This window comes from Bolinopsis microptera, chromosome 4 (assembly GCF_026151205.1).
Source record: "Bolinopsis microptera isolate Bmic1 chromosome 4, MBARI_Bmic_1.0, whole genome shotgun sequence".
Taxonomy (NCBI): domain Eukaryota; kingdom Metazoa; phylum Ctenophora; class Tentaculata; order Lobata; family Bolinopsidae; genus Bolinopsis; species Bolinopsis microptera.
This window is the reverse complement of record NC_087075.1, coordinates 11519751-11533400: the sequence shown is the minus strand read 5'-3', so window position 1 is coordinate 11533400 and position 13650 is coordinate 11519751. Positions and strand designations below refer to the sequence as shown.

General features: G+C 40.2%; 2 protein-coding genes and 2 non-coding genes across 14 annotated transcripts in view; 1 reads left to right on the top strand and 3 right to left on the bottom strand.

The window, feature by feature from the left end:
- Positions 1–13650, bottom strand: part of LOC134814230 (cytoskeleton-associated protein 5-like) — a 129256-nt gene that overhangs the window by 67435 nt on the left and 48171 nt on the right. For 10 of the 11 annotated variants that reach the window (XM_063822293.1, XM_063822300.1, XM_063822296.1 and 7 more), the window contains exons 2-8: positions 5659–5719; positions 5189–5278; positions 4889–4995; positions 3274–3413; positions 2179–2242; positions 386–482; positions 165–251 (exon numbers count right to left, since the gene is read on the bottom strand). In XM_063822293.1, coding sequence (XP_063678363.1) covers positions 165–251; positions 386–482; positions 2179–2242; positions 3274–3413; positions 4889–4995; positions 5189–5278; positions 5659–5715 — 642 coding nt within the window. In that variant the 5' untranslated portion in view covers positions 5716–5719. Of the gene's footprint in view, positions 1–164; positions 252–385; positions 483–2178; positions 2243–3273; positions 3414–4888; positions 4996–5188; positions 5279–5658; positions 5738–13650 lie in introns of those variants that run through there. The other variant, XM_063822292.1, reaches the window with a different exon arrangement.
- Trnav-uac (transfer RNA valine (anticodon UAC)) lies at positions 515–587 on the bottom strand. Its single transcript has one exon. It is a non-coding gene; the product is annotated as a tRNA-Val (tRNA).
- Trnav-uac (transfer RNA valine (anticodon UAC)) lies at positions 782–854 on the top strand. Its single transcript has one exon. It is a non-coding gene; the product is annotated as a tRNA-Val (tRNA).
- LOC134813806 (uncharacterized) lies at positions 6032–13610 on the bottom strand. The gene is made up of 2 exons (XM_063821686.1): positions 10828–13610; positions 6032–6119 (listed from the first exon to the last, which is right to left on the bottom strand). The coding sequence occupies exons 1-2, from the start codon at positions 13608–13610 to the stop codon at positions 6032–6034; spliced, it is 2871 nt and encodes a 956-aa protein (XP_063677756.1).

Here is a 13650-nt window from a genome sequence, read left to right as displayed (position 1 = left end):
CTTTGAAACCATTATAATTGAAAATTTAAATTAAAAGGGGGGATAAGAGTACTATTGAAGGCCCCATCCCCTAAAAAATGTATGGAAAGAGTCTGTAGAGTGATATAGAGTGTTTAAATAACATAGATTTAAAATAAATCTACAGGGATTTAGAAGCAACTCACCATGACTTCTTTAAGTTCAAGAGTAGGTAGCAGTTTTGACAAGGTGTCCCCAAGCCATCTGTACATCTCCGTTACCAACGCTTTACCCTGGAGAAACAATCAAATTACAGAAGCAACTTCCCAGAATGTAATAATTTGGACATTAGTAAGACAAAGAGAGGGTTCAAAATTGTATAGAGAAAATGTTGATGAAAAGAAATGTTTCGTTCGATATTACTAACCTCGTCTCGGACTTTGCCGTCTTTGTGCTCCATGATCGGTTTGAGAAGGGATTTCTGTACCAATGGTTTTATCGGAAAAACTTTCGAACCAAATTGGCTGAAATAGAACGGTTACGTGATACAAAACCCAGGTTCGACCGGGGATTGAACCCGGGACCTTCTGCGTGTAAAGCAGACGTGATAACCACTACACCACCGAACCCACACGACGATTTGATTGGCAAATATATAATCTAATGTAAAGAGATGCTTTTGAAAGTGACATCCGATTAGAGCAAAAATCATGAAGTGCCATGAAACTTTAAAAGGCTTAACCAAATACTGTGCGTTACATCGCAAATCACTGTTTAGTCATTTCTATTAAAATTAATAAACCCAACTTTCACATTGTACAAGGGTTCGGTGGTGTAGTGGTTATCACGTCTGCTTTACACGCAGAAGGTCCCGGGTTCAATCCCCGGTCGAACCTAGGTTTTGTCTTCCACAGCTAAGTGATGGAATTTGTATATCATCCCAAGTTCATACTTTTTATTCTATGATGAAAACGGAAATAATTTATGGAGGGACCTTCAAATTTCTGGTTTCATTTTCATAAAATGAGGTTTGATAACAATTAAGATACAAGCGAGATGACATGTCATTACCGATGAATTCAATCTTTCGATTAGTAAAACAGTGGATAAGTAGTAGTGGAATGCTGTTACAGTTTGAGTTGACCTTATTTTTGACAGATTAACTTTCGCTTCAGGAACATAACATGCATGTTTCGTTATCTAATGCATGTGACTGACGACAGGTTGTGAGGTTGAGTATTGTTGGTGTCACATTACTTGTATCAAGACCGTTACAACTTAGACATTAGATCAGCAGGTGTAATTTAGCGGTACAAATATTCAATTTTGAATTCGCTGCGTAAGTACACACAATTCCACTCCGTTCATCACCAATCCATAATAACACACTTCGACATTATGATTGTGATTATGATTGGCGGTTGATGGCAAAATCATCGAATTCAAATAAGCTAGATGCACGATGCAATGGAGTTGGCGCCGAACTTTTCACGCGCGTAACTTTTCTGCGCGCGCTGAATCAAGTTTGCGCGAACGTCCTAACAAATTTTAGTCTCGCGCATTGCAAAACAAATTAAAGAAGACCCTTTCAGACCAAGTTTCCCGCTTCTTCATATTATTGGAAGTGCCGATTTTGTATAGTCATTACAGCTAAGTGAGCTTACTAACCACTGGGCAAGTTTCAATAAAACGTGTGTCAGGAGAATCAAACATAAAAAACTCCTCTTAATTTTACCCTTCCCACTGATTTCCTACATTCATCCACTCATCATTACAGAAGTATAAAAAGTTTAGCGGAGTAATACACGCGATACATTCCAACAGAACTTTAAACACTAGTGTGACTTAACGCACTGATATAAAGTCACACAGTGCATGTATATTAGAGTGTTTTAAAACAATTTGTCTACAATGCAGTACGGAGCTGCCGACTACAGAAGTGCCGAAGTGTTTAGATTAGTTCTAGATTGTCGGGTAGTGATTGCTATTTGTAACAATCGCTATTATCGACGAAACTAGATGTTTGACAAGTATGATTTAAGTACGTAAAGAGACGAATTATATAAACGTAGTGTATAGAATTCAATGTTGTCTTCAATTTGTGCTCACTAATCTATGAAAATATGAAAAACAAGAAATTTATCAAATTATAAATTATAAATTAATGAATTTTATGAGAGCTAATTATCTAATTAAGTAATTTTCTAATTAAGTACTTACTTCAGACTCTTTGTGATGATGTTCACAGCTGCTGCCACAATTTTGGGTTGTTTGTTGGAAAACGCTGAAATTTTCCTTCTTTTAGTCAACTCGAATTGATAGATAGTGGAATAATTAAAATCGGTTCGCATTTCATTGTGCACTAATTAGATTGAACAATAAAATATGCTAAAGTAACACGATATTTATGCTTATTTCATTTTGTTGAACAGATGATATATGAAACACATCATAAACAGATGAAATTTCTGTCACTCGGCCGAGCCGGCCATACCACAGTAAATTGAGGTCAGAAAAACTGCTAAAATAAATAAGGAAAATAGTATTAAACAATTTTCCAATATCTATAACAGATTGCAACATTGTTCTGCAAGCTGTATTCCAAAACAACATGCCTACAGATTTACATTGCATAATAAGTTAATTACCTTTACATTTAAACAAGAGATTTACACAGCTATTTACTACACAGACCCCATTATGGGACTACATCTGAACATTTAGACCCAACTAATTAGGAGCTCTATTCCTGTAACCGGTCCTGTAACTAGTCCCTTACACAACCCCTCCGTGATTACACTTGGTTAGCTGGACTATTTCCTAAACCATGAACATGTCCTATACACATTACACACGACAGCCCTTTACATGTACATGTCACATTGTCACATTACTCAAACCATAATCAATTAACAATCTAATTAATTAATTAACAACATCCCCACATGAGATACGACATACAGTATTATATAACAGCTGTATGTGGTACATTATTCAAACCCATATAACGATACATGCTCCAAATGTACACTCGCTGCTAATTGTTAGTGTACATCGTACGATGTAACACGTTGGTTATTATGTAACATATTAAATTTGCAGGAACTGTACGCCATGCGTAGCAGTAACTTTAATAAAGAGAGGTGATTGCTAGAAAATTCTATAAAATAGATATTAACTAATTATCAAAAAAACACATATAAGGGCTAAGGCTAAGCTAAGGATCCCTTAGCTTTTTTCCAGAACAGACTATTAATTAAACCAGTAAGTAACAAATGTACAAACATTCTTGAATCTTAACAAAAACCAACAAACCTTCCAGTATTTCCTCTCTGGCGTCCGTTACTTTCTCAATCTCCACGCACATTAGGAATATCTGTGCACACAAGTCTTTAGTTTTAGGCTTCCCATTCAGCCCCTTAACTACGATACCGGACACTGCTTCTTTTACTACTCTGCAAATTAGTGTGATTATAATCACACGTGACAATAACACGTGATACTTCCACTTCGAGTATAAGAAGAAAAGTGGAAACGGCATCTTCGCCATGAAAGGGGAAAATTCTAGAACTTCAGAATTAGTTTAAGATATGCAGGATTAATGGCGAATAACTTCCATCTATATTTTGGAGGAATTACTCTTATGCATATTATGCTTATGTATTCATATTTAGGTTAATATAAGCATATTCAGTTGTTGTAATTACAAAATGTTAGCACAGTAGTGCAAGTACTGAAAAATGGAATGGCTTTACAGTAAACATTTCTACTTAACTGGGTTTATTTATTTATTAATTTTGAGTTGAAAAGTGAATAATTATTCGATGATTTAATTGTTATATCATAGCTTGTCATTTGTATAATTAGTACTATGATAAGTGATGACGAAATAAAGCCGTACAATATCTTCATTACATTACAGGATCTACTACTGAATACTTTACATTCTTACCAACCCAACAATCTAAAGGTAAACTCTTTTAAGAATTCCTGAAACGTAAAATATGTATTGACCATCAACTCAAACTCAAAGCATGTTAACTCTGCAAATCGGAATTCAATGAAATTTTTGAAATTTGATATTTCCCCGTTAACTTTTGGTATTTGAAGGCTATTAATAACTACATGTACAATGTACATACTACATGTATATTCCAGTGATAATAACTCGACATATCTAGAAGTAGACATGTTGTCACAATCTTGTTAAGGTGTACCACTACATGTACCACTACATGTACCACTACATGTACCACTACATGTACCACTACATGTACCACTACATGTACCACTACATGTACCACTACATGTACCACTACATGTACCTCTACATGTACCACTACATGTACCACTACATGTACCACTACATGTACCTCTACATGTACCACTACATGTACCACTACACTAATATGTACCATGTAATTTTCAGTGATAATAGAAATATTGTCACAGTCTGATTAAGGTGTACGATTTACCATATACATTTCATTACACTGCACATTACACACTAGCCCTACAGCTAGGCCTCTTTTCTGGCTTCTTATGTAAATAATGATATGTAGGCTGGTGTATTTTGAACCAGCAACTGTCCTAGGCTACAGACGAGATTTATAATTAACACTTATTAAGTCATTGGTGATACAATTCACAGCGTTTTTTGTATTTTTTAGAATTAAGGCCCCCCCCCCCCCCCCAATTAATTACCATACCTGCAGCTAGGCTCACTACTGAGAAGACATAACTCAATTCCAAAGAGGAACTTTAATAGTATTTTAATGTGTAACTATTGGTGATCCGTTAAAATTTAAGTTTAGTTCTTATACAGAACAGATTGTGACATATAATATTCCGAATCCTTATTCTCAATAACTAATATGTTAAGATAATACAGTAACAAGTAAACTCAATTTCTAGGTATGTGTTAACTAACTTTTTAGCGCAGTCAGCGTACGTGATAAACATTAGAGCTGCTGCGCACCCTTTCTCCTGACTGTTTGCATTGCTGTCAACTATAAACTTCTTTATGTTTCCCAGGTACTGAAATTAAAGCTAAACGTTACAAGAAGATAAACAATAAACAGTGGTTATCCGTCATTATGATATTAAAACGACAGTAACAATATTATGTTAAAAATCTAAAACTACATACTTCTATCATCCTAAGATTCCCCAGTACAAACGAAGCTGAGCTTAAAAGCTTAACCTAACTAGTAGACAGTAGTACACAAACCTGGTCAAATTTAGGATCCTTCGGATTTGACTTGAGCAGCTGGAGCTCCTTCATGACCTCTTCATATCCAGCACATCTTGCTTTCCAACTCTGATGAGTACAGAAATGTAAGTAGGGGAAACTATTTGAAGAAGCAACAAATACAGTGGCGTAACATTGCCTGTTTGCGCGTAGAGGATACGCCAGTAAAATCTCTCAAAAAGTGTGTTTCTAGAGCAAAACGCACACTTTTGCTAGAACCTGTTAAGTTTTTCAAAATTGTCCCACATTCAAACGACGATTTTGCACAGCAGGGTCAGTTGAGCCTTTTGTTACGCCACTGAACAAATATGTAGATTTTTCCTTGCTTTGGTAAAGCTTTATTAAATATCTAAACATCTAATATGGGATGATTGAAAATCTGGCAATAGAGTAAAATTTTGATAAAGTATCATCTGAATCAATCAAAAGTTAAAAGAAAGGATTGCTACCTTGTGCAAGCATTTTTCAAGGGCAGGAAGTTTCTCCCACTCGGAATCATCTGCCATAGCTTAATAATAGTATTTTATTATCACTAGTCGAGTTTAATGGAACATTACAATTTCATGTAATGTTGGAAATGAATATAAAATGCAGGAGCAATGTGTCTGCAAGGGCCATCAAAACATAACAATATCTAGTACAGCACAGTTGTGAACCACTTTTTTTAAACAAAAAAGTTGAACATGACAATGTAATAGATTAAATTTGTGTGAGAACACACATTGTTGGGATGAAGGTAACCTCAACAAATTATTCATTTCACGATTGAGGTACCAGCAAGCCCATTTTTAATCGATTGAAATTGGGCTTGCTCATCAACTGTCAACTCGGCTGTAGTATTCTGTCCTTATGGTACATTGTTTTCCCCACTCCCGTGTCCCCGTCTTCCTGTCGCTGCATTCTGTCAAACCTGGTACAGTGGTACCAAATACCTTAACGGACTATTATAAATAATTAATTAAGATCGATTACCAAACATTAATTATTTTCTCATTACCAACTTATATATGTAAAACGCTCTACTCCATGGCATGGTCCTATAATATATGCCAAACTAAAATTCGATAATGAACTTCACATTAGTGCTGCGTGCTGATAAATATTTTGGGAATCAATCCACCCAATCGTCGATAACATATTATATTTTTGTGTTTGGCCGGTTTTAGGCTTGAGTTTGTGAGTAGAATTGTATTTTACTTTTTGGTTTAAGCGCTGACTCACATCTGGAACTGGAACTGGTATAGGTATAATTCTAATATCCTACAAAGTCAGCATGCTAAATGCTAAATTATTTCATAAAATCTCGTTTATCTTAACAATATTTAGAGTTTAGGCGCGGCGCACCGAAACGCATGTGGCTTAAGCGCGGTGCTGCGCCTAAGCAGCAAAAGAACTATAAATAAATTCTTTTAACATACTGTGTTCTGCCAATCAGAATATCTTCGGATATATTGACTGTTGATATTTTTTAAATTTGATAAAATTTATTTTTGTATTTTAAAAATGATGTTGACTTCTTAATATGACATAGAAGGACTATGAACATGCTAGCTCTTTTTATTTTGATAGTCGGGCGGCAGCTTGGGTTGTACAGTGTACTGAACTTAACAAGTCTATTATCGGATGTCTACTTATATTTATTATGATATCATTATTCATTGTAATCGCTATAAAATTTAAATTTTGTTTTTCTTTATTTTTAAAGGGGGGGGGGTGTCATGTCCGTCAATGTCCGCCTATGTCCTGTCCTTTTTGGATTCTATGAGACAACGGACGTGTTTTTTGGGACATTGGCGGACACGGACGGACATTGGCGGACTCGGACGGACATTGGCGGACTCGGACGGACATTGGCGGACTCGGACGGACATTGGCGGACTCGGACGGACATTGGCGGACCCGGACGGACATTGGCGGACTTAGATGGACATTGGTGGACATTAGCAGACATTGGTGGACATTAGCGGACAAACATTTTGAGGACTGAAGAGTACTGAAGAGTACCGAGGAGGATGGCTGAGAAGGATGGCTGAGGAGGATGGCTGAGGAGGATGACTGAGGAGGATGACTGAGGAGGATGACTGAGAGGGAGGAGAAGGATCAGGAAGACCCAGGAGGAGGAGGAGGAGGAGGACCCAGAAGGAGGACCTAGGAGGAGGAGGAGGAGAACTGAGGAGGATGACTCAGGAGGAGGAGGACTCAGGAGGAGGACTGAGGAGGACTGAGAAGGAGGAGGACTGAGGAGGATGGCTGAGGAGGATGACTGAGGAGGATGACTGAGGAGGATGACTGAGAGGGAGGAGGAGGAGGAAGAGGAGGAAGAGGACTGAGGAGGAGGAGGAGAAGGACTGAGGAGGAGAAGGAGGACCCAGGAGGAGGAGGACCCAGGAGGAGGAGGACCCAGGAGGAGGACACAGGAAAAGGCCCCAGGAGGAGGAGGAGGACTGGGGAGGAGGAGAACTGTTGAGGACTGATGAGGAGGACTGAGGAAGAGGAGGAAGAGTAGGGGGAGGACTGAGGAGGGGAGGAGGAAGAGGACTGGGGAGGATCAGGAAGACCCAGGAGGACCCAGGAGGAGGAGGAGGAGGAGGACCCAGGAGGAGGAGGAGGACCCAGGAGGACTGAGGAGGAGGACTGACGATGACTGAGAAGGAGGACTGAGGAGTACTGAGGAGGATGGCTGAGGAGGATGGCTGGGGAGGATGGCTGAGGAGGATAACTGAGGAGGATGACTGAGAGGGAGGAGGAGGAGGACTCAGGAGGAGGACTCAGAAGGAAGAGGAGGAGGACTCAGGAGGAGGACTTAGGAGAAATGAGAAGGAGGACTGAGGAGAACTGAGGAGGAGGAGGAGGAGGACTGAATAGGAGGAGGAGAAGGAGGGGGACTGGGAGAGGACTGGGGAGGAGGAGGACTGATGAGAAGGATGAGGAGGAGGACCCAGGAGGAGGAGGACTGAGGACCGAGGAGGAAGAGGAGGAGGATGAAGAGGAGGAGGTGGACCCAGGAGGAGGAGGACTGAGGAGGAGGACTGAGGAGGACTGAGGAGGACTGAGGAGGACTGAGGAGGATGGCTGAGGAGGATGACTGAGAGGGAAGAGAAGGAGGAGGAGGAGGACTGAGAAGGAGGAGGAGGAGGAGGAGGGGGACTGAATAGGAGGAGGAGGAGGGGGACTGGGGGAGGACTGAGGAGGAGGATGGAGGACTGAGGAGGACTGATGAGGAATAGGAGGAGGATGAAGAGGAGGAGGAGGACCCAGGAGGAGGACCCAGGAGGAGGACTCAGGAGGAGGAGGAGGACTGGGGAGGAGGAGGACTGTTGAGGACTGATGAGGAGGACTGAGGACGAGGACGAGGAGTAGGAGGAGGACTGAGGAGGGGAGGAGGAAGAGGACTGAGGAAGATCAGGAAGACCCAGGGGGAGGAGGAGGAAGAGTAGGAGGAGGAAGCATCTAAATGTTATTTCCATTTTTGTCCGTTTTTGTCCATTTTTGTCCGTTTTTGTCCGCTCTATTTTTTGTCCGTTTTGAAAATATAGGGTACCGAACGGACAAAAAACATGATCCCCCTATAACAGCAAAAATTGAACATTTTATTTAGCAATTTAGGTGTCCATTAATGTCCGCCTATGTCCGCCTATGTCCGCATATGTCCGTCTATGTCCGCCTATGTCCGCCTATGTCCGTCTATGTCCTGTCCTTTTTGGATTCTATGAGACAAGCGGACATAGACGGACGTGACACCCCCCCCCCCCCCCCTTTAAAACTTGTACAAATACCAATGTATGTCTGAGATATTTCGAAATTATAAAATTGTGCACTCCATACTCGTTATACATAGTACTATATAGACTCATCGAAACGTGATACGAGCAATGTCATAATCCTCCCAAGAAAAACCAACACGTTTCTTTACATAGCTTCCAAACAAATTTTGTTTTACTTAAATTTTGTTTTACTTAATTCTCCAAGTGCACTGTCCTCTTACAGCAATTTTGCTGAAGCTCTTGTAGGTGGTGCTAGTTCTCCTCAGCCAAGTAAAGTGTCCGCTAATATAAATCAAATTAGCAAGGAAAGTAAAGAGATATTGGTGCTAGATAGTCCCTTTCCTTCTGCTGATATTTCATCTGCTCCAGATGTTCTATCTGAGTTGCTCTATGACACACGATTGATTGCTATGAAAACTAGCCTACTAGATTCACACAAGAAGATAACGCTAGTTTTTCCATCTTCATCTGATAGGCTGAAGGCTAAAAGTCTTATTGAAAACTCTGATGTCATTAAATTACTTGGTTTTCACATCACTCTCTCACAGAAAGCTCTCCCTAAGGTCACTGTGTCTAATATTCCCAGTCAGATATTCGAAACCGTTGATCGCTCTGGTTTGCTCGCTGAAGATTTCCGGTTACAGACTAAAAAAGCTCTTCTAGATATTATTCCCTTGAAAAATCCTGGACTTAAACACTTGCTAGATAATGAGCATTTCTTTGAAATTGTGTACATAAATGTTGGACTAAGGTACACTACTGCTGGGATCAAGGTCTCTCCTCAGATTAGGAACCTATTGACAGGAGACGGCAAAATCTTCATTCTGAATAGTGCTTGTCCTGTAAAGGATAGATTCATCATCAAGCAGTGCTATAATTGTCAGAAGCTCCACCATATTTCCCAAAATTGTCCTGAGAAAGAAACTCTGGTTTGTATGTATTGCAGCGGTAGGCATAGAACATCAGACTGTCATTACAAGGAAGACCCTAGCAGACATAGATGTCGCAATTGCAGTCTGTCAAAAGATCCAAGAATCTCATCTCACTGTAACACTCACCATTCCAGCTCAGAGCAGTGCCCCATCATGCAACAGGCATTGAATCGTTATAAACAAAACATCCTTACTTCAAAAAACTAGCTAGAAACTCTAAGTCAGAATGTCAGAGTATGAACTTTGCCCTGTTCAATTGCAGATCCATCTGCAATAAAACTGCTGGAGTCATGCAATTGCTTGAAGACTTTGATACTGATATTTGCTGTGCTACAGAAACTTGGCTGAGAAAAGATGACAATGCTAAGTTTTCTGAGATGAAAGAACTTGGATATTCCATTCATAGCCAGCCAAGAGCTGGGCGGGGAGGAGGTGTTGCTGTTCTATATAAGAAAAGTCTTAAAGTGACTCCTCAGAAGTGCAAGCGATTCAAAACGTTTGAGTCTTGTGAATTATTAAATCAAAGTTCTAAACAAGGGATAGTTTAAAAAACAACGCCCAAGTCTAATCTTTCCCTAAAACAAAAACTAAAAATTAAAAACTTCATTGCAAATTCCGCCAATATCTCTTGTCATAACTCAAATTACGGAGATAATGCAGGTCAAAGATATTATTCAAATAAAGATTTCTTTTACATAAATCATGCACAATCAGCGAGAATAGATTGCTTTGGGGTCTTCCTCTTCTCCCTGGTAAGTCCAGTGTATTGATGGCAAAATTGAGGGAAGAAAACGCTGGTCCGTCAATAGGACCCCGCAAAACATGTCCTAACATTCTCCACCGACTACGGGCCACTTTTTCTGACAATGGTTCAGCATTGCAGCGTTTATACAAGTTTTTGTTGGAGATGACTCCTGGGTACTTTATATTCAAAATAGTGCGAAGATGTCTGCGGTGAACAACATCTAGTTTTTCAAGGAATATTTTGGGGACGGCCCAACAGGATGAGTTGTACATAAGAACTGATACGACTAAAGCATTATACAGTATTAGACGTTTATTTAGGGGCAGTTTATCACTCCAGGCCTTCTTGTAATTGTTAAAGGCAGCATATCCCAGGTTTATGCGACGCTGAATATCAGCTTTGCTACACAAGACGGACCCTAGAGTGATACTTTTCCTCCATGCTTCATTCCCCGACACTAATTTTCCATCACTGTCAACTTCACCCGTACTAGCTAAATAAACATGAGTGAAGTCCGTTTTGTCTTCATTGACAAAGAGGTTCCATTTCTCGAGTATAGCTGTTGCCTGGGGCAAAATAGCTCTCAAGTTGTCTTCCTCTTCATCATTGAAGTCAACATCATCAGCATATTCAGTGTCAAGTGGAAGGCCAGCAATAGTAATCGGGGGGATCGGCCTATCTAAACTGATTGTTATAGTCCATCTAAGTTCATTCAAAGCACCAGCCAAGACAAGGGTGAACAGACAGCCGGATAGACAGTCACCTTGGAAAGCTCCAAGGAGACTTAAAAACTCAGCTGAAAGAACTCCATTTACCTTCACCCGTAGCTTTGTGTTGGACAACAACAACCGGACAATCCTCAGCTCATCCTCAGTACAGCCACACAGTTTCAGGAGTTCAAGAATCGTAGTGCGTTTGATCGTGTCAAACGCACTAGACATATCAATGCCCATGCGATGATACTCCCATTTCTTCCTTTGGACAACTGACAGTAGAACTCGCTGACACCAAACAATATCAGCACAAGAACGAGCGCGTTTATATGCACACTGCCATGGACCAGTGAAAGCGTTCACTTTTTCTTCTATCCTTTTAAGAGTAGCCATAGACAGAATTTTTCTGGCTGCATTGGACAAGGTGAGTGGACGTAAATTCTTCAGAGGACCAATAGGTTTTTTTGGCTTCTGTAAGGGTGTTATAGTAGCCTCTCCAATGGAAATGGGGAAAGTATGTGTCTCGAAACAACTGTTTATGATTCCAGCATAATGTTCATGGACTGTACTATTAGAGTACTTAATTAGCTCGTTGGGTATTCCATCGGGACCATTTGCCCTCCCATTTTTCAAGCTAGAGGTGGCTGCATGTATTTCAACTCCAGTAAAAGGGACATTGAGAGCACGTGGTAGACCCTCAAAAGGCTCGAGAGGTTGCTCATTGCGAGTCAGCTGTTTTTCGAGATAGTCTCTAACAACAGAAGCTTTCATGTCGTCAGATGCAATCAAACAGCCATTTTCATCATGAACACCAATCGAGTTATTAGGTGGTTTACTTTTCTGAAGATGTCTTACTGCTTCAAACATTTTCCTTGAATCGTTTGTGTTAGTAATATCACTATAGGTCTGATCAGCTTGAGCAGACCTCACTTCAACTAATCTTTTCTGGATACTATTAGTGAGGTGGTTGATGGATGACCTCAATGTAGTTCGATCAAGAGATTGATTATTGTTAAGTAGCTGTCGGAGATCGTGACGCTTTTCAACAAGCTCTTTGAGAGTGTCATCACTGCTGTGATGTTTCAAGCGAGCTTTAGGTTTGGGGCCGATGGAAACATTGGCAGCATCACGAATATGAGACATAAGATTTTGAAGGTCGGCATTTGGATCGTTGCTGGTCACAAAATTTGAGAACTTGCCTTCAAGGGCCAAGTGATATTTATGTTGCATATCTTTGTTGCTTACAAGTTCTGATATATTATAAGAAGGAACACGACGTTGTTTAGGTTTGAAACAAAGATGAATGTTGCTGAAATTGATGCGAGCAATGACAAGTCTATGATCTGAAAATGTTTTAGTACCAGCATAAGTTCTTGATTGAGTCAAAAGACACTTAGATCTATTTCGGCATAGTATGTAATCTATTTGAGAGTATACAGGCAGTGTCTTCTTACTGTACCGACCAGCCGACCAATCCTTCCGCCAACCAGTAAATGATGTAACACGTCTGCTAGGTTGTATAAAACTAGTGTTCACAGCAAACAGATTATTTTCTGAGATAAAATCCAGTAATCTAGAACCATTTTCGTTCCTTACTCCCACTCCGTATTTCCCCATATATCTACCAAAACCCTGTTCAATATCAGAAGGGGATAATTTACCCAGTTTTGAATTAAAGTCACCCAGAAATTGCAACTCCACATTAGAGGGTACATTCTTGGCCTCTCTTAGCTGCCCATAAAAGTTATCCAAAACAACTGGATTTTTACGGACTAGCCCCTGATGTGGACAGTAGGCATTGATCACCCTGCAACGTAGGGGTGTACCGCTACGTGAGGGGATGCAAATATCGACATAGCATACCCGGTCACTGATGTACTTCCAGCAAACCACATAGTTCATCATGCGAGGACTGATTATAAAACCCAAGCCTCCATGGCGACTGTCCAACTGCTCGAACAGAAACAAGTTAAAACCGTTGCGCAAAACAAGGCTGTCTGATTCGGTGACTTTAGTTTCCTGCAGAGCGCAGATGTCGACATTGTACTTTTCACAGTCTAATCCTAGTAACTCACGTTTACTATGTAGGCTATCATCTTGCTGAACACCGAGCCCACGGATGTTAAATGTGGCGAAGCTGATCATTAATGCAATGGTTGTTGATACAAATGATTTCTTCTTCGGGTTAAATATGTTGGAGTTGGCGTCACCACCGTCTCCACCGCTGACATTACTCGAACGGACCATCTAAAAAAATGAATGTACCTTCAAATCATCTTCTGGAGAT

Excerpts from the sequence above, each read along its gene's own strand:
- LOC134813806 (XM_063821686.1), bottom strand. The coding sequence starts at position 13,610 with ATGGTCCGTTCGAGTAATGTCAGCGGTGGAGACGGTGGTGACGCCAAC. Across the intron at positions 6,120-10,827 it reads CGCACTATTTTGAATATAAA|GTTTGACAGAATGCAGCGAC; the intron begins GTACCCAGGAGT and ends CCACTGTACCAG.